A 25261-nucleotide genomic window follows, 5' to 3' on the forward strand; every position below is an offset into this window, starting at 1 on the left:
TTCATAGCAGCATTAGTCATAATAGATTGAAACTGGAAGCAACCCAAAAGCTTATAAAATATGGATGTCTATTTTTTTTTCTTGCTATTACTGCTTAATAACTATTTTCCATGAAAACAACTGTAATGGTCTATGATTCTGGTATATAAACCTCTGCCATTAGGGAAGCCATCAAGGTACTCTGTGATATCTCTTGTTCCTCACTAAGAAAACTGCTGATTAGAGCTCTCAATATCTATCTTAAGAGTTTGTCTTAATTGTCCTTCTGACTTGGTTCCCTTCTTCCACACTTGCTCTCTCCTAGTATGCTCTTAATAGAGCAGACAGAGTGATTCTTTAAAAACACATTTGATTACATCACTCCTATGTTCAAAACCCTTGTAATGATGTTCCCTCTCACTCTGAGCAAAACCCCAAATTCTCACAATTGTCTATTGGGCCTTACATAATCAATGTTTGTTACCTCGCTACACTCATCGCATACTTCTATGCCCATTACTTAATTCATCTTTCCCTTGGACGCACCACATACATTCTACCTCAGGTCCTTTGTATTTGATGTTCCTCAGTCTGGAACGGTCCACTGCCAGATGGCTCCTTTATTTACTACTTTTAAGTCACTGCTCAACTATCAACTGAAAAGTGATAGCTTCTCTGATTATTTAAAATGAATTTCTTCACTGTGCCACTTCTCTGAACACTCCCATTCTTTGCTTTATTATTGATTTGCTCTGAGAGAATCACCATCTGACATACATTTATTTGCAGGAAAATCTGACTTTAATCCCTCTCCACTGTAATGTAAGCAGTAACTATGAAGCAGTAACTTTGGCTCTTTTATTCACTATTATTCACTCTACTACCTATAACAGTGCCTGGTACACAGCAGTGCTTATTAAATATTTATTTAATAAATGAACTGTCACATTGTGTATAGGCAGGCCACTTAGGATTACCATTTCATCCCTATCTACATATATTCTTAACCACCATGTATTTTAAATATACAAAGCTGTTACTGTAAAGCTGAAAAATATTACTGACTAACTTTGTACTACAGAATGTTCCATTTGTGAATTATTCTCAGTGAGTATCAGAAATTAAAGTAAAAAAGGTCAATCCTCTAAAAGTATTTTGAAGTGCTTCTCATGCTTTTCATTATTTTCATTTTGCCTGTTTGTAAAAATGTTATCATTTCATTTATCTGTAGATGATAAGAAGAACACACAGTTCATCTTAATACCACATACAGACACTTTAGAAACTGATTAATTTATCTGCAATGAAAATAGGTATTGGATGATGACAGCACATACAAACTAAGTAACTTTTGAAAGATTTTCCAACTGGCTTCTGTGCATTTTTACAATAATGAAATATAGACTAACAAATAAAGAACATATTTCCCTACCTTTCTTTTAATTTGGCATATCATGAGTAAGTGAATATTGGAAATTATCTTCATCGAACACTTGTAACTTTTATTGTTACCTGTAAAAATTATTTAGGATGTAATTCATATGGATAAAATATTTATCACAGTAATATCTTCCTTTCACTAAGAAAATTACTTGCATTTATTTCAAATAAACCTCAACTATGGTCCTCAAATTTTAAAATTCTATATGACTTTTCCAAAGAAAATAAGGATGACAAAAATAGTCTTTATGAGGCCAAATATAATGATTTCATCATAGCATGAAATCACTATATTCGTATCATGGCTCTGTCTTTATTATCCACCTACCTTTCAATCCATGTATCCATAATCTAGCTAACTATCAACAAACTCATTAACATTCACACTGTATATAAAATGTATTAAAATGCCCCACTTGTTACTTTGCATTTATTGAAACACAAATGTTCTTATGGATTTCTCAACTCTTCATACCCTAAAAAAATAACTAATAGTCTATCAATGCCAAAATTCAACAGAATACAGTGACATTTTAAAAATGAAACTAGAAAACCTGAGAAACTTTACAAAGATAAAAATTAAAAAAGTATAGTAAACTAGGAGGCCGGAGGCTTAATTGCTTTGCATAGTGACTGTTTTTCTGTAATAATAGTCTCATTATTATTGAAAAAGTGAAAAAGGAGAAGTAACATTTCTTTCAATTCATGATCTTGCCCTCTGCTTACCCAATTAATTTCCATTTGCACACTGGGAAGGTAAAACCAACTAATTTTCACCTGGAGTTCTTTCTATTTTGGTATTTCTGACAACATTCCCAAAAAACACTCCACTAATTTAGAGTAGTGTTTTTAAGTTAGCATCACATAAAATTCTCTGATACTCAATCATTATTCTCTTTAGGGCCTATTAGCCTTACATGAATTTGTCACATACAGACTGCTAGACTAACGTTTTCTTTCTACTTAGTTGAAGCAGCTGAACAATGGGAAACCTCTGGCTACTTCCTTCAGATGTGAGAATCAACTGAATTCCAGGCCATTTACTGTTTAGGAAGAACCCAACCTGCGATTCAGATGTGATCTCATTCTGCAGGGCCCAGCACTACTTCTTAGCTCCTGAGTGGGTCTGTACACACAGAATAACATTAAATAGGTTTGGGCACAGTAGCAATGAGTCAAGTTTTTCTAATCTGATGTTTTCTTACATCCAAAATAGTGAAGGCCTCTTCATCAGTACTCCATTTCACATAAAGACATTCTAAGCATTCTACAGAAAATAGTTCAAATTGCATGCAATTAACAGAGAACATCCTGTATTTCACATCCTCTCTCAAAGCTTTAAGATTTGTTTGCCACAAAAGCAAAAATAGGTGTTAATTTGAATTAACCACATTCCTTCATTGCTCAAAATATGGGAACTAAATTTCCTTTCCTTTCCCCTCTTCCCCAAATTATTGACTCTTCAAATATAAAAATAGAATCTTCAAATATTCATGGCAAGTAGAAACTACTATAAAATATCTATTTCTATTCTATTTATTCTGGTTTCCTTACCAATGTAGCACTACCACTTTTGGTAAATAATTCTTAAAGCTCTAAATGGATCTTATAAGTTCTGGGAGAAAAATATGAACAGTTTTTTACTTTATCATTGGCTGATTAACACATTTGTTAGGAAGATGACTATTAGAAAGGACCCTAAGAATCTCAGTTCTAAGGTGGGAAAATAACATTGCAAGACAACTTAAAGTGGTAAGTATATCAAAAAAATCTGTATTAATACTTATATTTGTATATTCCTATTTTAAAGATTTCTCTATAATTTTTACCATAATAAAAATGAAAGGAAGCTTCTTGAGAGTCAGAATATATGTCAAAATAGACTTTTACATTAGTAAGCCAAGTGACAGAATTTAGTTTTTCCACAGACTGAGTCTACCACAAATTCTTTCTTCTTTCTTATCAATACTCCCTTTACAAAAGAACTTATTTACTTATCTTTTCTTTTTTTCCCTTTATCTTCCCGATTCCCTCAAAGATCACAGAATAACAACAAAACCTAAATAACCTCTCAGTAGACACTTGCTGTAGGTAGCTCGACTGTTGTTGTCTACTTTTCAATAGATTTAAAGAATATTCCAGGTTTATACAACAGATTAACTTACAAGAAAATTCTGCTGTGTTTTCACCAGGGAAAACTACTAAACATCTTAGAGATCAGTATGCACGTGCATGGTTGATATGTGCCAGTGAGCTCATTTGAATGTAAAAGTATCTCCTAATGATATCAGAACCCTCCAGTACTTTTCCATGCTTGGAAAAATTTCCAAGACACTCAGATTATGAGTTATGTTTACAGGAATAGGATTTAATACCTGAAACAGTAACAAATACTTTCGGATATTTGTAACTGATTTCCTGATATCCTAGCTGTTGAATGATCAACTCATGCCTTCAGAATCTAAAGAAAGTGACACTGTTGTTAATGATGCTTACTCTAAGGCCTTTCAGAGTTAAAGCAACACCTGCCTGGCTACATTGATGCCATAAATACCCTCTGGGCCTCAAAGGCAGTGGTTTTAACATTATTGTGTGTGTCAGAATCTCACGAAGTGCTGCATGGAATGCAGATTCCATGTAGCCTGAGGAATATGCAATTTCTAATAGAACATCTCAGGCGAGTCTGGTGAAGGTAATCTCTCAGATCATGCTCAAAAGAGCACTGCACCTGAATATGCAAAATTTTCCAGCAAGCAGCAGAAGGAATCACTCAAACTCATGAAAAGAGAAACACTAAGATAATAATTCAGGTCTTTATGTTAAGTTTATATTATGAATATCTATTTAGACATAGTTGGTGGTATACTTGACCATTTTGAAGGGAGCTCTGACTAAATAATTTAAATTGTCGTGAACAGGGAAATATTTCAAATTCTTGGGAAATTCAGAGATCCTAGAGCAAATTCTTATGAAATCTCAGGCTTAGTTTTCAGCACAAGTAGAGAATCAAAAGAATCACAATTTTATGTCAAATATGACAAGACAGTACTAACTGCAATGTAAATTATATATCTTTTTTAAATTATGAGATGTTAAAGAACATTAACATATATTCTTATTCAAACAAATTTGTATTTGCATTTGGAAATTTAGACTACTTATTCTTAAAAAGAATGGTTCACGCAAATTTATGTAGCCTGCAAACATCACCCACACTTTTGTAACTCAAGAGTGCAGGCTGTTTGCTGTGAAAATGAATTAAACCTACAGAACGATATCAAAATATCTCTCTTCTACTTTCTACTCAACGCTCTCAGACATTAGATATTAATATTAAAACATTTTCGCCTACAGAGCTGAAACACAAAGTTGGCATCGGAAGGTTACACATTTGCTTTTTATGCAATGCAGTATAATTCAAAAATCTCTAAGAAAGTTCATCATCCTCAAGAGCCACAGGCTTGCCTTTAGTGTCTCAGGAGGTTTGTACTTCTCAGAAGTACCTGGTATGGTAGCTCCCACTCAATCCTTATCACTAGGACAATATCTGTGACTCCACCCTCAAAAGATTTCTAAGTATAGCTCGAAGAAACATGTTACCTCACTCTAACCTTGAGCAAACAAATGCATGTCTAAAGGAACAGTACAGCTTGAAAATTAGCCATATACTCTAGACTTTTACTGACTTATCACAGAAAGCAAACCAGTTCATTATAGTAAAATGTTCTGAAAATGTTTTCAAACTATTTTTACCATTTATCAATGGCAAAGTGTTGCATAAACTAAGACTAATTTAAAGACCTTTTGGATACAAATTGCTAAGTAATTGCATGCAGTATTGTATAAAATGAGAGGGCTTCAAGGTGACTTTTTTTTTTTATCTCTCAAGAGGAACATTAGCTGATGATGACAAATAGATAATTAGAATCCCAGCTTCAGAGATGTGAGAAATATTGTGATCTTTTGGGGATGGCCAAAGATCTGCACTGGTTAGAAAGGCTGAGAGGGTAACTACGAGCTAATTGTAATAGCTTTTGGCAGAAGATTGAAAGCATACAGCCAACAAATAATCTTATTTGCAATAAACAATTCTATCACTTTTCAAGATTTCATAAATATTTAATTGTAATCCTTTTGCACACATAGTCTGGTGGCTTAAGAAAAGATAAATAAGAATATAGTCATACATGGATACTTCTCCCAAATGAGTCTAATACAAACAGCTAAAGAATCACCCTGCTCTCTCTTCCCATTGGGTACACTATAAAATATGTTTTAATCAGTATTCTCAATAATCTATTATTAACTTTCATGATTTCATTATAAAATACAACTAAGAAAGAAAAATGTTTATGCTGAGATTATACAGTATTTTTTAGAAAAAAAAAAGGTGGTGATTAAATAAAGTATTTTGAAACTAAGCATCCTTGATTAAATCAGAATTTATAAAGCAGTTGACAGTGTCAAAGGGGCCCAAGATCCTTAATCGGGTTTTGCACTGCAATGTTCAGCTGAGAAGTATTCTCGTTATCTCTATAACAGAGTGGGAGAAGCAAGACAAAAAGTCCAGCCTGCCAAAGAATTTCTTAAAAAAATGTTTCTAAGTCTTGCCTTCTCAATGTCACCTATGAAAGGTCAGTGCATTGCACATTTAAGCAACCAGCTATCAAAGTAGGAAAATCAGCTCCTTCTCTAGCCCTGTTCAGAGGACAGTTGCTCTCAGGGACCACACAATACTATTTTCTTCAGTGAGTGAAGAAAAGATCAACATATAATTTGCAAGAAGAACTTTAAGCAAGATGCAGGAGAGCCATCCTGAAGAAACAGAAGAACTAATAAAAGCCATTGTGGAAGAAGTCCCAGAAGGAGCACATTACTACCACTCAGTTTATAAACATAGTTAAGGTGATTTTAACAGTGCTGTTTCCAGTCCTGAAACCAGAGCTCAGAAACAAAAACAATGTGTAAATGTAGGTTTTTGAGTGTTCTCATAATTTGCTTCTTCACAAGTCATTATATTTTCACTGGCTCATGTACTGAATTTCCAGTTTCCCTACCATATCTTAGACTTATAAACTTTAAAAAAAGTCAATAAAATGTATTTATTAATTTTTTAACTTACATATGAGAGCACTTTTAAGCATGACACTCAGTCTCCAGAAATGGGTCTTTATGCTTGCTGTTAACACTAATATTTTAAAAGAAATATCTATCTTATTCCTTAACAAAGTTTGTAGACAAGGATGTAATAATCTGCCCTTGTTAAGGCATTGGAAGTTACTGCACTCTTAATAGGACAAACTATAACAGAAATGTTTAAAATATGCTATGTAGTCTAAAAAATATATTATAATATTAATAATGCAGTAAACTGGCATGTGTTTGTTCTGCATAATTAAATTTTTCAGGAAAGTGATGACTAAATAAATAAATCAGTACGGGAACTACTCAGGACCATGGTGATGATGGTCATGGTGATGATGATAATGATGATGATGTTGATGATGATCATGATGATGATGATTTATCTCTGGAATTTTTTGAATATGAACGAATTTTCCAAATAATTTTTTTGTATTTTGAATATCTCAAACAAAATACAACATAAGTTCACAAGCCAGTGATACACGTTTTTACAGCTTTTTAAAATTGTACTCAGAGCATGTTAATAGCTTTAAATATCTCAATTCAGTGGTTATTATACTTATTTAAACCTTCCAAATTTCTAGTTTTTATCACGCGTTAAGCTAATTATTTCAATAAGAATTCTTACCTTATCTACCTGTCAATTCCATTCCTTATCCACTCCTAAATCTCTGCTTTACTCAAGTTGTAGCATGAGCATTACTATTGTAACAGTTCTCCAGACATAAGTTCATCCTCTAGTTTATACTTTTTTCTACTCTTATTCTCTTACTTTTAAACCTTTAATGGGTTTCCATAGTAAATTTTCATTCTTCTAATGTTATTTCCTATAGCAGATCCTCCATAATCTTCTTAGGCTACCTTCATTATTTCCCAATGCTTTCATAATATTTTTATTCATAGCACTGAATATAGTTGTCAACAGTGTATTTTCCCTTCTAGATTGTGATGTCATTGAAAACAAGGTATGTCTTGTTCATTTTTGTATCACCCAATCTAATAATGCTTTAGTAAAACAAACAACAAAAACGAACACAAACACCAAACGACAACAAAAATCTAGACTTTTTAGTTCCTAATTTCAAAGTTCAAGGTAAAACACAATGACATTTGCAAGACAATTAATTAATTAATTCTATATATATATGAGCTATGAAAAATAGAATAGGTAAGTGTAGAAGGAATGCCATTTTCTTTAGCAGCATATATCATTTAAAAAAAAAATAAGGAATAATATGATATTACCACAACCCATGTACATAAAAATCAAAGGACTTGATTTAGGGACCTGGGTAAATAAGGAGCAACAAGATTTGGTATTGGAAAGCTCATACTTAAAAAGATATTAACTCTTTAAAAATTAATTTATATATCCAATGCATACCCTGTCATATCTACAGTAGGGTTTTTTAATAGGCTTTCTCAAATTAATTTTAAATTCTTATTTAAGAGAAAATACGTAAAATTTTTAAAGAGAACAAGAGAAAACTTTGTCAACCATAACATACTATAAAGCTAAACTGATTAGAACAAGATGGTACTAGTGCTGAAAAGAATAAAGAGCCCAATTAAACAGAATCAAATTAAAATATGAGCATTTGTATTTAGATAAAGATAGGATTACAAATATGGGAATAAGAAAGGCCTTTTAAATAAGATTGAAATAATTGCTTATAAATATATTAACATTAAAGAAAATTAGACTCCAATTTCATTTTATGCATAAAATAAATTAGAGAAAGAAGGGTTGAGGAGATAGATGTAAAAACAAAATTGTGTTTATAGAAAAAAATAGAATATTTTCAAAATCTTCAGATAGAAAATATCTTCCATGTGAGACAGAACCAGAGAACCAGAAAGCTATAAAAGAAATGCCTTGACATTAAAAGCTTTTGGGTGACAAAATATGCCACAAACTGAAAAAAAAAAAAGGGGGGGGGAAGGTATTAAGAGAAAATACTGTAAAATACTCCAAAATATATAGGAAAATGGAGCAATAAAAATATTTCACCCATCTTCTATTAAGTTTTTATCTTTCATTTTTTAAACAAGTAAAAATTCACAAAAGAAAAAAATACACGTAACAAATGCACATATGTAAAATGTGTATATAGAAAATGTGCAAAAGCTAATTTAACTAGTACTGCAACAACTTTAAAAAAATAATTTTTGCTGCAGACTCTCAAAAATCTAAAAGACGTGTACTCTTCATTATCATGAAGTGTTTGAGGGAATTTGAGGAAATTGAGCCCTCTTATACATGGTTGATAAAGGGTTAAACTGGGGAAGCCTTTGAAATACAATTTGTAATATTTATTAAAAATCGTATACTCTTTGAACTAAACATTCCATTTGCAGGAATCAATCTTATAAAAATACATGATACACAACAAAAGACTTCAAGGATACTCACTGGAGTCTTTATTATTATTGTAAAAAAAAATTAAATATGGAGTAAACCTCCCCAGACTTATTTTTATAAATGAATCAGAGAACAGAATGATTTCTTTTTATGTGAAAAAAAATGAATAAACTGTATAGAAGTATAATTTCTGGATTAATATAGGCAAAATAATAATTTTACTTGTGAGGAAGGTAAAGTATTGGCATGGTGTAGGAAGGAGTGAAAGAAAATCTTCATATAGTATTTATCTTTTGTTTTGGACAATTAGAATTTATTCATGTGATGTTTATATTTAAAAAGCAACCATTAAGAGTTCTGATCAAGATGGCGGAATAAGTAAACACTGTGCTTGCCTCCTCTCACAACCACATCAAAATTACAATTAAACTACAGAAAAGCCATCATTTGGGAGTCCCCTGAAGTTTAGCTGAATAGAAATTCTACAACTGGGGACCCACAGAAGAGGCCACCTTGATACTGGGAAGAGGGACAGAGATACAAAATGGTCTGGACCCACACCCACGTGTGGCAGTTAAGAATCAGGAGAAGTAGCTGTAGAGGTCCCCTTGGAGGAGTGAAGGGTCCTGGTCCCACACCAAGCTCCCCAGCCCAGGTTCCAGTGCCAGCAAGAGAAATCCCCACAACTTCTGACTGTAATAACCAGAGGAGATTGTGGCTGAGTGAGACAGGGGGCTGAGGGAGAAGCAGACGTTCCTCTTAAGAGGCCTGCAAGTGGACTTAACTGCTGATGGACTCACTTGCTCTGAGCTCTAGTGCTGGAGCAGCAGCTCGAAAGACACCAGGGACATAGGGGAAGAAACAGAGTCATCTGGCTTTAGGGCAAGGGCTAGAAGGGCAGCTTTCTCCCAGACAGAAGTGCTTGCAGAAGCTTTTGTTCCTTCATTAAGCCCAACTTGCAAACCCAGGTGGGCTCCATATCTGAGTCTCCATCAAGATTGCTAACACTTGTTGCCCTGCCCTGGTGATTCCCTGAGATTTTATCCTTCCCAAGTTGCAGGCCCATCCAAGCCACTTCCAGTAGCTTTACCGTATAGCCTGTCTTAGTACATGCTGCAGACTTTCCTAAAATCTCTTGAAGATTCACAAAATCTAAATAACCAGCATCTGGCCTCAGTGTGCCCCATACTGAGCAGCTTCAAGACTGGCACTAGTGGCAGCCAGCCTCAGTTTGCAACTTGGCCTCTCGAGACACTTCCAAGCCCAGTGTGAGTGGTAGCCATCTCCAGATTATTTGGTGGTTCATGCCAGGTGGCCCCAGGCAAGGCATAGGCTGCAGCTGAAATAGGCCTGAGGCATGGCCCCTCCCAGGAGGCTCCGGCCTGCATACCCAGTGGCCAACTTCAGTCTGAGCCAGAGCACCACCCATGGTTACATCTGAAAGTGACACTTTCAAAGGGCAGACGGGACATGCATCGGAGTGCTGCTAAAGTGAATCCTGCTCTGTGGGGTCAGCGCCTGCACAACAGCTCCTCCACTGGTCATGGCCAGTCATCACAACCAATCAGCTCAGGGTCAATCCCTCACATTGATGAGCAAACAGCAACCAAGGCTCAACTACAACAGGACGGCACACACACAAGTCATACTAGGCACATAACTGGAGCACCTGGCTTAGGTGACCAGGAAAGACTGTACTACTGGAACCCACAGTACACCTACTATATAAAGCCACTCTACTAAGACTGGGAGAGAGCAGCCCTACTCAATACATAGGAACAAACTCAGGGAGGCAGCCGAAATGGGAAGACGAGAAACATGTCTCAAGTGAAAAGACAAAACAAAGTTCCAGAAAGAAAGAAACTAAACAAAATGGAGAAAAGTGATTCACCAGATGCAAAGTTCAAAACTTTTGTTATAGGATGTTCATTAACTTAAAGGAAGAGTAGATTAACTCAGTGAGAAATTTAACAAAGAGATAGAAAACATAAAAGTGGAGATAGAAAACATAAAAAAGAACCAATTAGAAATGAAAAATATAATAACTGAAATAAAGACTACCTAGAAGGAATTAACAGTAGTTTAGATGAAGCAGAGAACTGAATCAGCAATTTAGAAGATAAGGTAGCAGAAAACACCCAATCAGAACAGCAACAAGAAAAAAGAATCCAAAAATGTGAAGACAATTTTAAGGAGCCTCTGGGACAATATCAAGCATAAAAACATTCTCATCACAGGAGTACCAAAGGAGAAGAGTGAGAGCAAGGGATTGAAAACTTATTTGAAGAAATAATGATGGAAAATTCCCAATTCTGGTGAAAGAAATAGATATACAAGCCCAAGAAGTGCAGAGAGTTCCAAACAAGATGAACCCAAAGAAGCCCACTCCAAGACACATCATAATTAAAATGTCAAAGGTTAAAAACAGGTAGAGACTCTTAAGAGCAGCAAGAGAAAAGTCAATAGTTAACTATAAGGGAACTCCTGTAAGACTGTCAGCTGATTTCTCAACAGAAACTTTGCAGGCCAGAAGGAACTGACATGAAACATTCAAAGTGATGAAAAGCACTTGACCTACAATCAAGATTACCCTACCCCACAAAGCTATCATTTAGAATTGAAGGACAGAAAAAGAGCTTCCCACAGGAAAGGGATGAGGAAGTTCATCATCACTAAGCCAGTGTTATGGGAAGTATTGTGGAGGGACTTCTTTAAGAAGAAGAAAAAAGAAAGAAAGATAAAAAATGTGAATGATAGAATGACAATAGCTACATATCTAGCAACCATTATTTTCAATGTAGGTAGATTAAATTCTCCAATCAGAAGATGGAATGGCTGAACGGTTAAGAGAATAGGCCCGTTGCCTGTGCTGCCTACAGGAGACTCAATTCAGATTGAGGGGCATGCACAGACTAAAAGTGAAGGGATGAAGGAAGATGTTTCATGAAAATGGAAACAAACAAAGAAAAGGTAGGGTGGCAATATTTCTACCAGACAGAGTCAACATTGGAACAAGGGCTATAACAAGAGACAAAGAAGGACCCATTTATCCCACTTCTGGGTGTTTATCTGAAGAAACCCAAAACTACTTAGAAAGAACATGTGAATTCATATGTTCCTTGCAGCATTACAACAATTGCTCAAAAATGGAAGGACTCTGGGTGTCCATTAGTGGACACCCAGAGGGGGTATCTATATCTATATCATCTATATCTGTATCTATATCTATATCTTTATCTTTTCTACACACACACAATGGAATATTACTCAACCATTGAAAGAAATGAAATCTTGCCATCTGCAGCAATGTGGATGGACCTAGAGGGCATTGCGCTGAGTGGAGCAGGTCAGATAGAGAAAGACAAATGTGATATGTGGAAACTAAAGAACAGGATAAACAAACAGACAAGAGATAAACTCAAAGATACAGAGAGCATTTTGCTGGTTGGCAAATTGGGGCACGGGGCATGGGTAATGGATGAGGGAATTAAGACGTGCAAATTGGGGGTTACAGAATAGTCATGGGGATGTGTAGTATAACCTGGGGAATATAGTCAGTAGTATTCTACATGATGTCAGATGGGTTCTAGATTTGTTGGGGTGATCACTTCATAAGTTGTGTGGATCTCTAGTCACTGTGCAAAACTCCTGAAGCTAGTATAGTATTGTATGTCCACTGTAATTGCAGAAAATAAAAATATAAAGATTTTTTAAAAAAGAAAAAAGGATATTGGAGACAGAGAAACTACTTAGATTCTTACAATATTTCAAGTGAAAATAAAAGCTAGAACTAAGATAGAGGTTGTAGGAAAGGAAAGGATAGAAGCAGAATCAACAAAAGAACATTTAGTAGAAGAGGTCATGAAATCATATTGTGACAATGGAGATAGGTAGGGGTTGAAGAAAATGGAGATAGGGAGGGGTTGTCTTCCAGGGGTTTTCTGGTAGTTGGAAAGTTAAGTTGAGCACAGAATCGAATAAAAATACCAGAAAGGTTTCCTCTGACACATATGGCACCTTTGTGCAAACTAGAAGAGGGGTCCCCTTTGGGTAGATCAGGTGGTTTGCAAGCTGGATTTCAGCCCCTGCTCATGTATAATTGTCCTCAGATGCACAATCATCTCTAGGGGTCCTGAACAGATTGTTCTTGAGGATGTCAAGTGTTAAGTTTCAGGTTTTGTCTTGATAAATAACTTTCATACTTGAAAAAGGTATAATTTAAATCATTTGAAAGAAGTCTAGAAGAAAATGTTCTAAGCAGAAAGAATGTACATGTGCAGGATGCAGGACTATTCTTGGCATTTCTGTGTGTGTGTGTGAGTGTGTGTGTGTGTGTGTGTGTGTGTGTGTGTGTGTAGTTATAGTGAAAAAAAAAAGCGCAACCATTAAAAGAATACCCAGAATATGTTTTCTTAATTGAAAAAAAAAATAACATAAAAATTTACAGTTTGAATAACTAACACTTAATCATCAATTCTTGCAACGAATGTATATTGACACAATCCTATACCAAAGATTAAGTGAAGCAGTAGTAATACACTGATAAGACAAAGCCCTGTCCTTAAGATCATCCAAGAATAATCAGAGACCCAGAAAAGTAAGCGATTGAGCTACAAGGTGACAACTGCTATAATAAAGGTCATTAGGATGTCACATTACTCTTATTAGAGGGGACAGGCAAGGCCACAAGTAAGGGTATGCAAGTGAATTTTGTTTTTTTAAGCAACTAGTAATATTCCTAACAGACAAAGGTGATGAGGTTGAAATTTTATACAATGGACAGTCACTCTGACTCGAGGTGATGGGCTCTGTCGTGCCACTGTTTAGAATTGAATCCCAACCCCTCTCTCTCCAACTTAAAAGCTGTGCAACTTGAGTTAAATGACTTAACTCCTCTTAACTTCCATGTCTTAGTTATTAAACGGCCATAGTAATAGCACACACCTACTCCATGTGTTTACGAAGAAGACTGAGCAAGACCATTCATAAAAGCCTCAGTACAACACCTGTAATAGATGTTTTAATAAATATTTGCTATTTTCTACTTGCTATCTAAAAAGCCAAAGAGAGCATGATGTGTTATAGAAAGTGAAAGAAGATTGATACAGATCGGTAGTAAAACACTGAAACATTTACTAGAATACAGTGAAATATGGATAACAACTATAAGTAAGTACAGGACATTTGCCTGAATAAATCTGATTTTGTATTTCTTTATTCTCATCATAATAGAATTATCTTACGATCAGTAAAAGAAATTTTAATGTATATTCAATGAGATTTGTATATTTTCCTAGTGAATCTGTATAAATAAGAATGAAATTGTTTACTTCAAACTTTTAAGGCTTCCATAGTAACAATTGAAAGCAATCTTTTGTCTTACTCAACAAGAATTTAATTTTTGAAAAAAATAATTTATCCACATTAATTAAATAAATATTCCATTTAAAAATAAATTTAGTGCCGATGAGTCAGAAGATCTCTTCCTTTCAATCTCCATCTGTCTTGTCTTTAGGATATTGCTCTTTATTTGCTTTCTCACCATCATTTAAAATTCATAAAGATTCACATGAACTACTGTTTCAAATCCCCTCAATCTTTTTACATTACCTGGCTCTTTTATTAAAATACATAATATTACTGCTGATATATATTTATAGATATATATAGGGATATGATACATATATGTGTAAATATATAAATATAAATAAATAAATGTGTGTGTGTGGGTGGGTGGGTATAACACATCATGGGCTTTGCAGCCAGGTTGTATGGACAGAGCCCTTGCAGGATCAATTACTAGCTGTGTGACATTATAAGCATGTTGCTTAACCTCTCTGAGCCTGTTTTCTCACCTATAAAATGAGAATAATAATAATGACAACACATATCTACTTATCTCATGAAGTTCTTATAAGAATTAAACAAATTAATATATGTAAAACAGAACAGTGTCTGGAATCTTGTAAGTGCTTAATAATTATTAGCTGGTGATATTCATTCTCTTTTTCATCCCCAAACTTTTCCTGTGGTTCACTTAACCTCTCTCTCTTCTCCTTGCTTCTCTCTCAGTGCGATGTTTCATTAAATACATTCTCTTTTTGGCTTCATTGAATCTCTAAAGTTCTATGTCAAAATAATTTTCATGCCATATCTAATACTTTCTTCAAAGTCTTCATATCTTACTACAGAGCAAAAGCTACATATTAGTCATTATCTCTGCTGGCCTGTCTCAGTAGGCCTTCCTTCACCTCTGTTACCTCTAAATTTTTGCCCAATAAAATGGTGCCATGGTATGGAAGAGCCCACATTTACCTTTGCTGGTTCTAATAAACCTCAGTTCTAATTAAACAACCACATTCACCTGGTACAATTTCATTAGACACTCCCTTGCTGATAGAATGTCCTTAGATTTTCCATTCAATTAGTAGGCACTTTGGTACTTGAAACCTACACAAGGTCAGGAGGAGGCACTGATACAGCATCACTCATCAAATAAGAGAAAAAAGTCATAATTGTTCTTGGCTTCTTTAGTGATAACAGAAAAGCAAAGGTCGAAGTTTTTGTTTTGTTTTGTTTTACTAGGAAATCATCTGAAATTTTTTCTTTACCATTTTTCATGTATTCTTTCCTCTACATAATTTCTTTCTACAAAAACTAACCTTTGTAACCTGACCCTAAACTTTACACTTCCATCGCAGTTATTATCAAGCCTTCCATATTTAAGTTCATTTGTTTTAACCAACTAGGATGCTACAGAGTATGAGATAATTTTTAATGTATGGGAGAAAATTGCAATCCAATTGAATACACAAATTGTAAAAGCAGTTTAGGCCTCATGTATGAAACAATGCTTATTACTAAGATAAGTTATATGTTTGTATCAGCACAGAGATATCTAACTTGTTTTACACAATTATCATGGGAGAAAATATGGTAAATCATGAGAACCAGATAAGTAATGAGAATTATCCATGACCTAATTTGTAGTTTGTAACATCAGATTACTAAAATTGAAACTGTACTTGGATGTGATATATAAAATATTAAAAGGTATGAATTTATTTTAGTATTTAGTCTCGAAACTCAGTAAATAGCTTGGATTTACAATCAACATTATTTCAGAAGAATAACTATTTAATGGCTATTCAAAGGAATAACTGATTTTAACGTTATAAATATAATTATGAAAACAACACAAATATTACTCTAACGTATAAATTAAAGGTTTTTACTATAAAAATGACATATATTTTGTCCAGAACAGTTTTACTCTGTGGAATATTTATTTCTGTCTTGCAGTACAAGTTTTTCATAATGCATCAGATTTTTTTTTAAAACCATGAAAAAAAGATACACTAGAATATGTCAGGGGAAAAAACCTGGAGAAGCTGGAAGTTATTTTCCACCAAAAATCAAATATGGCACAATGGTCATTTTGTAGAGTTTATTAATGAAATTGGGAAGAGATTATTAATTTCCAGAGAGTTAAATTGAACTTGCAGTGAAAATTGATCAAGCTTCTCCTGACTCAGAAATGCCCTAAAGCTGTTATCGATCAAGAGTTTGGGACACTATTGAAATTCATCTCCAAACATGAAGAATGTGAGTAAAAAATTGTTTTTAAAAGATTTATTATTCAAAAACATATGTATTATTTAGCTTACTAGAGGAAGTCTTATGGGTATGAGTTTTATCGTGGAGATTCACCGGAAAACATACCTGGCTAGGCTGAAGGCATCGTCGATCAAACCTGCTCGATTACTGACAGAGAGAACCTATGAGGTCAACCAGAAGAAAAAATGGAATCACTTAGGATTAAAATGGCAGGTTCACATATCAAAACAGATCTTTAATAAGTAAATCCAGTTTACCTCATGGTTCCTGATTAATTGATCAATTAATAATCTCCAATTCCTTAAATCATAGTTGACTCTAAAATAGCCAGTTTGATTGATGTTCCCAAGCAACCAGCTTCCTTTGTCCAAAGAAGTTACTCTGTGGTGCTCTGAAAACAGCATTTTCAAGGGTAGAACAGATTTTATAATTTAGAGTTAAAATGATGTGAATTATGTTTTTTTAATACCAGATATCATAGTACAAATATTTAAAAGGAAACATCATCTTAAATATCTAATTGAAATCCAATCTTTAATCGATCAATCACTATATAGAGGACTTGTTAGATCTTTAGTTGATTACTCATTATTGACTCAATTAAATTTTTCTTATAATTAACATTTTAGTTCTTGATAAAAACTCTATTACCAATACATAACTTTTTTTCCTTAAGATAAATGTAACCAAGAAATCTACTACTGTATCCACGTGGCTTTAAGTTAGTTTGTACACAGATATGTGGCTAGAATAAAAGAAAAGGTTTTCGGTGCATATTCTACTTATTTTCAGTGAGGAACTGATAAACCTGTATCTCATTTATTTTTAAATCATTGCTGTGTTTTGCCTTTTCTCTTGTGCTTTCTTGGAAGTACTAATAAATAACAGACTTTCCAGCATCATCAGTAGTGTTGGAGAAAAGACCCTTGTTTATTTAAGACTTTAATATTTCTACATATAATTAGAACAAAGAATAAATTCTGCTTATTGAAATCACTTTGGAAAATGGTAACTTGATTAAATTCATCAGCTAATTCAATTAAAGCAAACCAGCAAAAGCGATCTTAAAACATACATATTTAACTCCATCAAATATGGTAGAGAGAGCGAACTTCATTCACTTTTAATATCAGCCTTTATTGACTTTGCAGACAGATAGTTCACAATTCTAATTATTTTGTTGTTGATGTCCTCCAGACTCATGCTTCATAGAAGTTACATAATGTGTGAAATTTGCTTAAAATTTATATTTTATGCACACACACACACACACACACACACACACACCACTGGTCTAATTTCTACAATGACTCAAAAGCAAAAAATGCATCACAGTAAACATTTGTGTCAATACTCAGTAAGAGGCACAACCTCTAGTTTTTGTTTTACTATCAAGGTTTTTACACATCTACTACAGAACAGGTTTTATTTTTTTAAAAAACATTGAATTTACAGTGTATTCTCATGAATAACCCCACACAAAAAATTTATACCCCCAAAATTATTAGGTGAATATTAACGACCATTATTTGCTCAGGATGGAATAGGGTGGGCTAATTAATATAATCCATATCATGTATTATCAATTTTCAAATATATACAGTAAAACAAACAAAAACCTATAAACATATATTGAACATAAAAACCTAGTTTTTATGTTTCAAATAGCACTTCAACTTCTTGCCACCTTTGTAAATAGTATCTATTGGAACAAATAAAGAAATGAGGCTCAGAAAGTTTAATTAAATTGTCCAAGAAAGCTGGAAATGGTCCATCTCGGATATCCTGACTTTGGTGTTCTTTTTACTACATTATGCTCTATTTATACAAGGAGGTGTAATACTTTTACTGTAAAATGATATACATTTTTCACCTCCTATATTTATTTGAAAGGGGGGAGGATAGCATTGAAAACAAGAATTAGAACAGGAGTAGGAAAGTTGAATTCTTGTTCCAGTTTTCCTGTACATAAATGTTTGAACTTCAGCCATTGATTCTCTTTGGTTAACAATTTCCTTACCTATAACCTAAGAGCCAAGTAATGGCATTTAAGGTCTCTTTCAGTTCTGTGATTGGAAGAAGGGGCTATTTTTCTTAGTTGGAGATTTAACCCAGCTTAATCCATGGTACTTAGAAAAATAAACCTATCCTATAATGCTCTAAAACATTAATAGCTTCCCAAGTTTCTGATACTTTGTATTTTCCAGATTTTAAAAAATTTTAATGTGTTTACCATACAGTTTCTGTGAAGTTTTGGAATGTCACCAATTTTATAGATGTAAAAATAAAAACAAATAATTAAAAATATAGTATTTTTAAAAACTAAAATAATCTTATAAAGAGAGATTTTAATTAATCATGTCTGAATTCACTGAAGAAAAATTAAAATTGAAATACTGAGTGTGCTATTGTTAAATTGCTAACTAAAACCTGAAAGTTATTGCTGTTCATGAATATTTTTATGCCTTTGTTATAAATGAAATCTTTGGAGAAACAATTTCCTAAAATATTTTGTAATAGATTTTAAATATCTTTTCATTCTAGTTAATTACATCTCTAAAATGTTCTTCAAATTAACTAATGGCAAGCAATGAATTTTAAAGAGATCTTTTCCAGTGGCCTACTGAGGTATAGTATGTGATGAGTACCATAATAAAAAATATTAAAGTTATATTTCTAGTGTTAATAATACTAATTAAAATGGTATTTATAATGTATCCAAAATGGCACAAGACTTAGACTATATCAAAGTACCAAGTAGCTGGCACTTATATAATATTTTGTTTTTATATTCTATACTTTCTTTTGGAATAAAGAGAAAGGAGATTAGGCCTTTTTATTTAACAGCGGGATGTTTGCAGAACCATAAGAATTTAACACAAAAAGTCAACCCAGATAATAGGGTAACGATATGAAACAAACTCAGGTGTAATAACACATACTGATTTTTCTCACTGGACACTTGTGAGAATCAAATTAGATAATGCTCTGTAGCATCTGCAAAGAACCATATGTGTGTATTCTCTGGCAAGATGCTGAATAACTGACCCATCTGCAAAGAAAGTTACTAAAGTATTAAAATTTCTCTGAATCATTGTGTGTATGTGGGAAGGGGAAGTTTGAGGGGAGTGGGCAGAGGCAATAAATTTAGAAGAGAAAACCAAGCTTCTAAAATATTTTGGTCATTATTTTATAAGCCTTAATTTTTCCATTGGTAAATTGGAGGTAAAAATAATACTTTAAATCTTGTGAGTTTCAAGTGAACCGATGCTTAAGGAAAGCACTAAACAATTTTTATTTTTAATGTTTACTTCTAATTTTCAGCACTAATGTTTTTTAAAAATCTTTTCTTTTCTAACATTTGGCATTAAATTTACTCCTTTCCACTGCAATTAACTTATAGCCGGTCAACATGCAAGCTACTACATTTATAAATGTTTCCATTCTCAGTATTTTAAAGTAAAAATAAAAGAGATAAATCCTTTTACCTGCTTTCAATAACTTAAAAAATTGGTTTTAAAACTATTTTAAGGTAAAGTGATCTATGCTTGAACTTGGAATTACATATTCATCATAAAGTTTTAAATGTTAAAGTGTCAAGAGTATATGACAATTCAAATCAAATTTATATTCTATATTATTCACAAATGACTTCGCCTTAGTATCTTGAGGATAAAATCTATATTACTAATAATGAGAAATTATAAAACCTTTGATCGTTTAATTAAAATATTCACTTTTTACATACGTTGATAAAAATCAACCAGAATATTTTTTATATTTTTATGGATAAACATATTTCATTGATATTAGTTGCTACATTTTGAAAAAAAGAATTGAAATATATAATCTCTGCCTTATGTCAGTTCTTTTCATCATCAGGATAAAGAATTTCAAGACAAAACTAAATACAGTTAAAATGAGACTGAACAGAGAAAATAGGCTACCTTTTTTTTAGGGCCCTCTTAGAAACTTCTTCAAGATTTATGTATTTATAAAGTTTCCAATAAATATTTATTTGGTATGGGCATTGGTATGCAAAATCTTCCATATTTTAAGTGAGACAATCTTTTATCAACCAGAAGACTCTACTGTGATTTCATGGAAAAAGGCACATTGTATTCTGTAGGTTGAATACTGCACAACTTTGGGATGAGGGATTGTGCTATTAATATGTCTGTAAATAGTATCTCCCAGAGTTAATCGCAACTCAAACTATGTAGCTGTGCATAACAACCATGTATATTAACATAAGTAATATTTTAGGCAAATATATGGTTTAAAATACCATGTTGTTGTTATTCCTGATTAGTACTGGAAGATTGTAAATGAAAACAACTTCTTAAATACAGCCACCTGTGGCTACTAGTCAAAAAAAGTTGTGACACTATTCTGGACACTTTATGTGGAATAAGAGGACACTATGAATAACAGCATGCAAATAAGTAGGGATTTAGAGAAAATGGACCTGGGAAAAGCATCCAAAAAGAATCTGACTCACTCTGAATCCCTGCATTGTCTAAAAGTGAAGCTTGGGCTAGTTCTGATGTTTGATCAGTATCTTTGTGTTCCTCTACTTTTCTCATTTACATTCTGCCTTCTAATGAGAAATGTTTTACTTTACTTTGAACACTGTTCTATTTCATGTTCCTAGCAATCCTACGAAAGTATGACTTCATTTTTATAGTTGGATCATTTCAATAACGACTCACTATTTCACTCATCATTTCATAACAAACTCTGTAGATAAATAAAACAACTACATGGAGGTAAAAGAGAAGTATAAAGAAAATAATACATAATTGTAAATTCAGAATCAATATATAAAATACTAACTCCAAGAACTGGAAAGAATAGATTATAATAAACAATTTAAAAAGAGAAATAACAATAAGTTTTAAAGTAACCATTTCAATGAATCGCCACATTACACGTGAATGTTTTATACACGATATATATAAATGAAAGCACATATATTCATAATATGTGATTATGTGTTAAAATATAATAGCATGAATATTTGAATAGAAATTCAGCTGGAAATACAAGTGTTTATATCTCTGGTAAACAGATTAGATTCTGTTGTGAGAACATCTTCTTATATATATATGTATTTTGTATACATATATATATGTATATGTATTTTGAGCACTTACATCTCCCTTATAATAACAAGACTGAGGAGAATAAACGATATTGATGTTATTTATTTACTTATATCTCACCTTATTTCAAAAAAAGATACGCAGTTATTTAAAATAAAATGATGCCTATAAAATAGCAAAATAACATCAATTAGTAGAAGATAAGAAAGGAGTTAAAAAAATTAAATGTGGACATACACCATCTAAATCTAAATTAAATGTTATATAAAACGGTAATTGGCTTTTTTTCAATTAATGAAACACAGAAATAAAAAAGACCTGTTTCACATCTAGCATAAAAGATTTAGATTGGATTCAAGAAATAGCTTTCTGACAGTAAATTGAAACAGGTCATTATCTTATTTGAAGATATTCAGAAACAGAATACAATCTCATCTTTCTTACTCCTTGAGATTTGACACTACCTAGGGATGGTTTGATGAGCTATCAAGACCCCTCCCGTCTGGCCTCATAATTATCTAATTTTGTGAAGAATATTGCTTCGCTCATTCTTTAAAGAGCCAATCTGGTAAAGAGAAGAGAGCAGCAAAATGGAAGTAAAAATGTGGCCTGTGTTTCAGTATTTGGTATACTGTTCTAGTGGGAGTTATGATTATAATTTAATTTGATTTGGGATTATTAAAATGATCTAGTTTAAAACAGCTAAAATTATTGCTACAAATAGTTAATTTTACATTTTCTCTTTACAATCAAAGACAAATAAATTTAATAATTATATAGGCCGATTAAAATTAAATTCTATAGAACTTACCTTAAATTATGCTTAATTTTGTAGAAGTGATTTTCATTTCTCTATAATCTCTTTTAATTTGTCTTATTCACATTTTTATAACAGCCGAAACCAGCTAAATAATTATCTGAAACCAAATGATTCCTCAGGGGAGAATATATATTTTACCTGATTTGTTAGACACCCAAATAATTGCTTCTGAAGACACATGGCTTCTATTTCCTACCACAATAGTTAATGGAATCTGCCACAGGTAACTGCAAAATAAAAGAGAAGCTTCAATAATAAAAATGGTTATAACAAATAAACAAACATGTACTATGCACCTTCTTTGTGATTTTTATTATTCTCTTTAGTATAAAAAAAAGAAAAAGAAAAAATTCCCCAGTCATAAAAGTAGAAAATAAGTCGAGAAGATGCATTCAATTTTTCAATGCCACTAAGCAGACTTGGCCTCTAAGAGTGTTTATTTCAATTCAAAAGGGGAACTGCAAACAAAACAATTTATCTTGAGGAAAAAAACATTTGCATTTTGCATTAGGAATAAAAAGTAGCTAAAATCTATAAATCTGAGCCACACCATATATTGATTAAAGTCTAAAAATAACTCTTTTCTACTTCTTTCTATATTAGATTAATAGACATTTCAGTGGTTTTATTCATTTACATTTCAATATTCTCCTTATTTATCTTTCTAACTATTCTAAAAGATACTATTATCATATTTTTACAGAAAGTTTGATACAGCATACCTAAAGTTACTCAGCTAAGCAGAATAACTGAAAAGTAAAATTAATCAGATCTCCCTAAAATCCAGATCAATACAAGGAACACTGTGGGACACACTTAATGCTCTGTTTTCTGGAATAGAATTTCCAAATTGATGCGTAAAATTATCTATCACCAAGCAGGGATCATCATGAGTCTCAGATACTAAAGAGAAACATATTCTAGAATTTGACATTTTATAGAATAAGAATTGAGGTCTATACTTGTCTATGGAGTAATATCAATTTAATCTTAGATGAGCAGCCCAGGATATGCTGATGGTATTACAATAAATTAAATGACCACGTATTGTTTCCTTCCTGAAAATATAACCAGATTATTCTGACCTATCATTGCACCATTAATTACAGGGACAGCTAACAATATCCAGTATGGGAAAAATATTTATGATTTCAAAAGTAAAAAGAAATACTGTGTGAACTCCTCCATAAGTGTAAGAATAAGTGGAGAATTAAGAATTTTTTCAGGAAACATGTCTAAGGTTATGCAACTAAAAACATAATGAATGTCTTTTGTGGGGTGGGAGGGCCGGGCATCTTCTCTAAATCTGTTGTGTGGAATTTGATTATTTTATCCTTTTATGTTTCCCATTCACAATAAATACAAATCAGTAATAGTAAAAAATTCAAATGGAAGATTGAAAGAAATGCATAACTTTTTATCAACTGCTATTGACAATATGGAAAGTCGAAATATGTTTAAGGTTCTAACTTTTAAAATTATATGCTGTACTAAATCAGAGGAACATTTCTGAGTGCCAGCTATGTGGAAACACAATGCTATACTTCAGTGGATTCCACTGAATTGGTCAGGAAATAAGTAATCTATAGTAGCCAAACATATATTGATTTTTTTAGGTAGAAGTTAGTAAGCTCTTTAACAAAAATCTCCAAGCTCCTAACATAATGTTAAGAATTTACCACAAATATTCAATAATGGATTTACTGTGAGAAAAATGCAGAGAATCAATATATTTCTTTAACAGTTGTTCCCTTAAAAAAATAAACTTTTTAAATTAATTAGAATAATTAGTTAAGAAACGACAACACCTGACTCTGGATTTGATTCTTAATTTAAAGTCTGAGCACATTTTTGTATACCTGAGATCTTGCAAAAGCCTAGAAATGGTCAGCATTTCATAAATTGTTATTGAATTGGATTGAAGTAAAATAAAAGAGACCAAATCATCTATAGGTAAAACAGAGTTTAACTTTATGAACCTGACTTTTTGGTACATAATCCCCATTTTCAGTTGGGTCAACTAACTTATGAAGTCAAATAAGTCTCAGCTGAAGGGCAAAAAATATATAAAATTGAAGACTTTTAAAGTCCTCAAGAATAAATGTGTCTTTTCTATAGCATGGCCATAAAATGTGTGCGTAACATTATTTGCCCCTAATATAAACAAACATAATTTGCAGGTACTTAAACTGTATCCTTCTAAGTAATAAAACTAGAAATTATAATAAAAATTGGTATATTTGAATTTTAGCAAAATTCTCTAAAGTACAAGAAAGAGAAATTCATCTTAACATTTTCATGTTGCTTACAATAAATTCCATATGCATACAGGAAACTTTCTAAATAGCAGACATTGTATTGCATAACTGTTCAGGTGCAAAAAAAAAAAAAAAAAAGCTTTTAAATAGACATCTATATTTTTCATAAGAATGTTTTTGTACTCTATTCCATGTGTCTGTGTGTATGTATGTATATATATGTATGTACACACTTATACAAGCCCATGACCAAAATTTACACTTTGTAACAAAGACAAAATCAAAATAAAAATTACAAATTACTAAGCATATCTGAAAATGTATTAATTTCTGAATTGCTGTACTATCAATAGTATATGTTATTTTTTATAACTTTTCAAACAAGTATTTAGTCTTTTCACAAATTTCATTTTAAAATCAAGGAAAAGTTGTTAATTAGTTGTTTTATAATTACAACTTGAAAGACTGAAGGACACTAAATATTGTTGAGCGAAGAACTCTGTGTGGTATGCCATAAAGAAATCTAAGACATTAG

The 25261-nt window shown here is 32.5% G+C and overlaps 1 protein-coding gene across 6 annotated transcripts in view; it reads right to left on the reverse strand.

Moving 5' to 3' along the window:
* TRHDE (thyrotropin releasing hormone degrading enzyme) overlaps window positions 1-25261 on the reverse strand; it is a 328473-nt gene that overhangs the window by 51294 nt on the left and 251918 nt on the right. For all 6 annotated transcript variants that reach the window (XM_036238037.1, XM_036238036.1, XM_036238038.1 and 3 more), the window contains 3 exons: window positions 22607-22695; window positions 16801-16934; window positions 16649-16704 (listed from right to left, as the gene is read on the reverse strand). In XM_036238037.1, coding sequence (XP_036093930.1) covers window positions 16649-16704; window positions 16801-16934; window positions 22607-22695 — 279 coding nt within the window. The remainder of the gene's footprint in view (window positions 1-16648; window positions 16705-16800; window positions 16935-22606; window positions 22696-25261) is intronic.

This window comes from Rousettus aegyptiacus, unplaced genomic scaffold, assembly GCF_014176215.1.
Source record: "Rousettus aegyptiacus isolate mRouAeg1 unplaced genomic scaffold, mRouAeg1.p scaffold_m13_p_2, whole genome shotgun sequence".
Taxonomy (NCBI): Eukaryota; Metazoa; Chordata; class Mammalia; order Chiroptera; family Pteropodidae; genus Rousettus; species Rousettus aegyptiacus.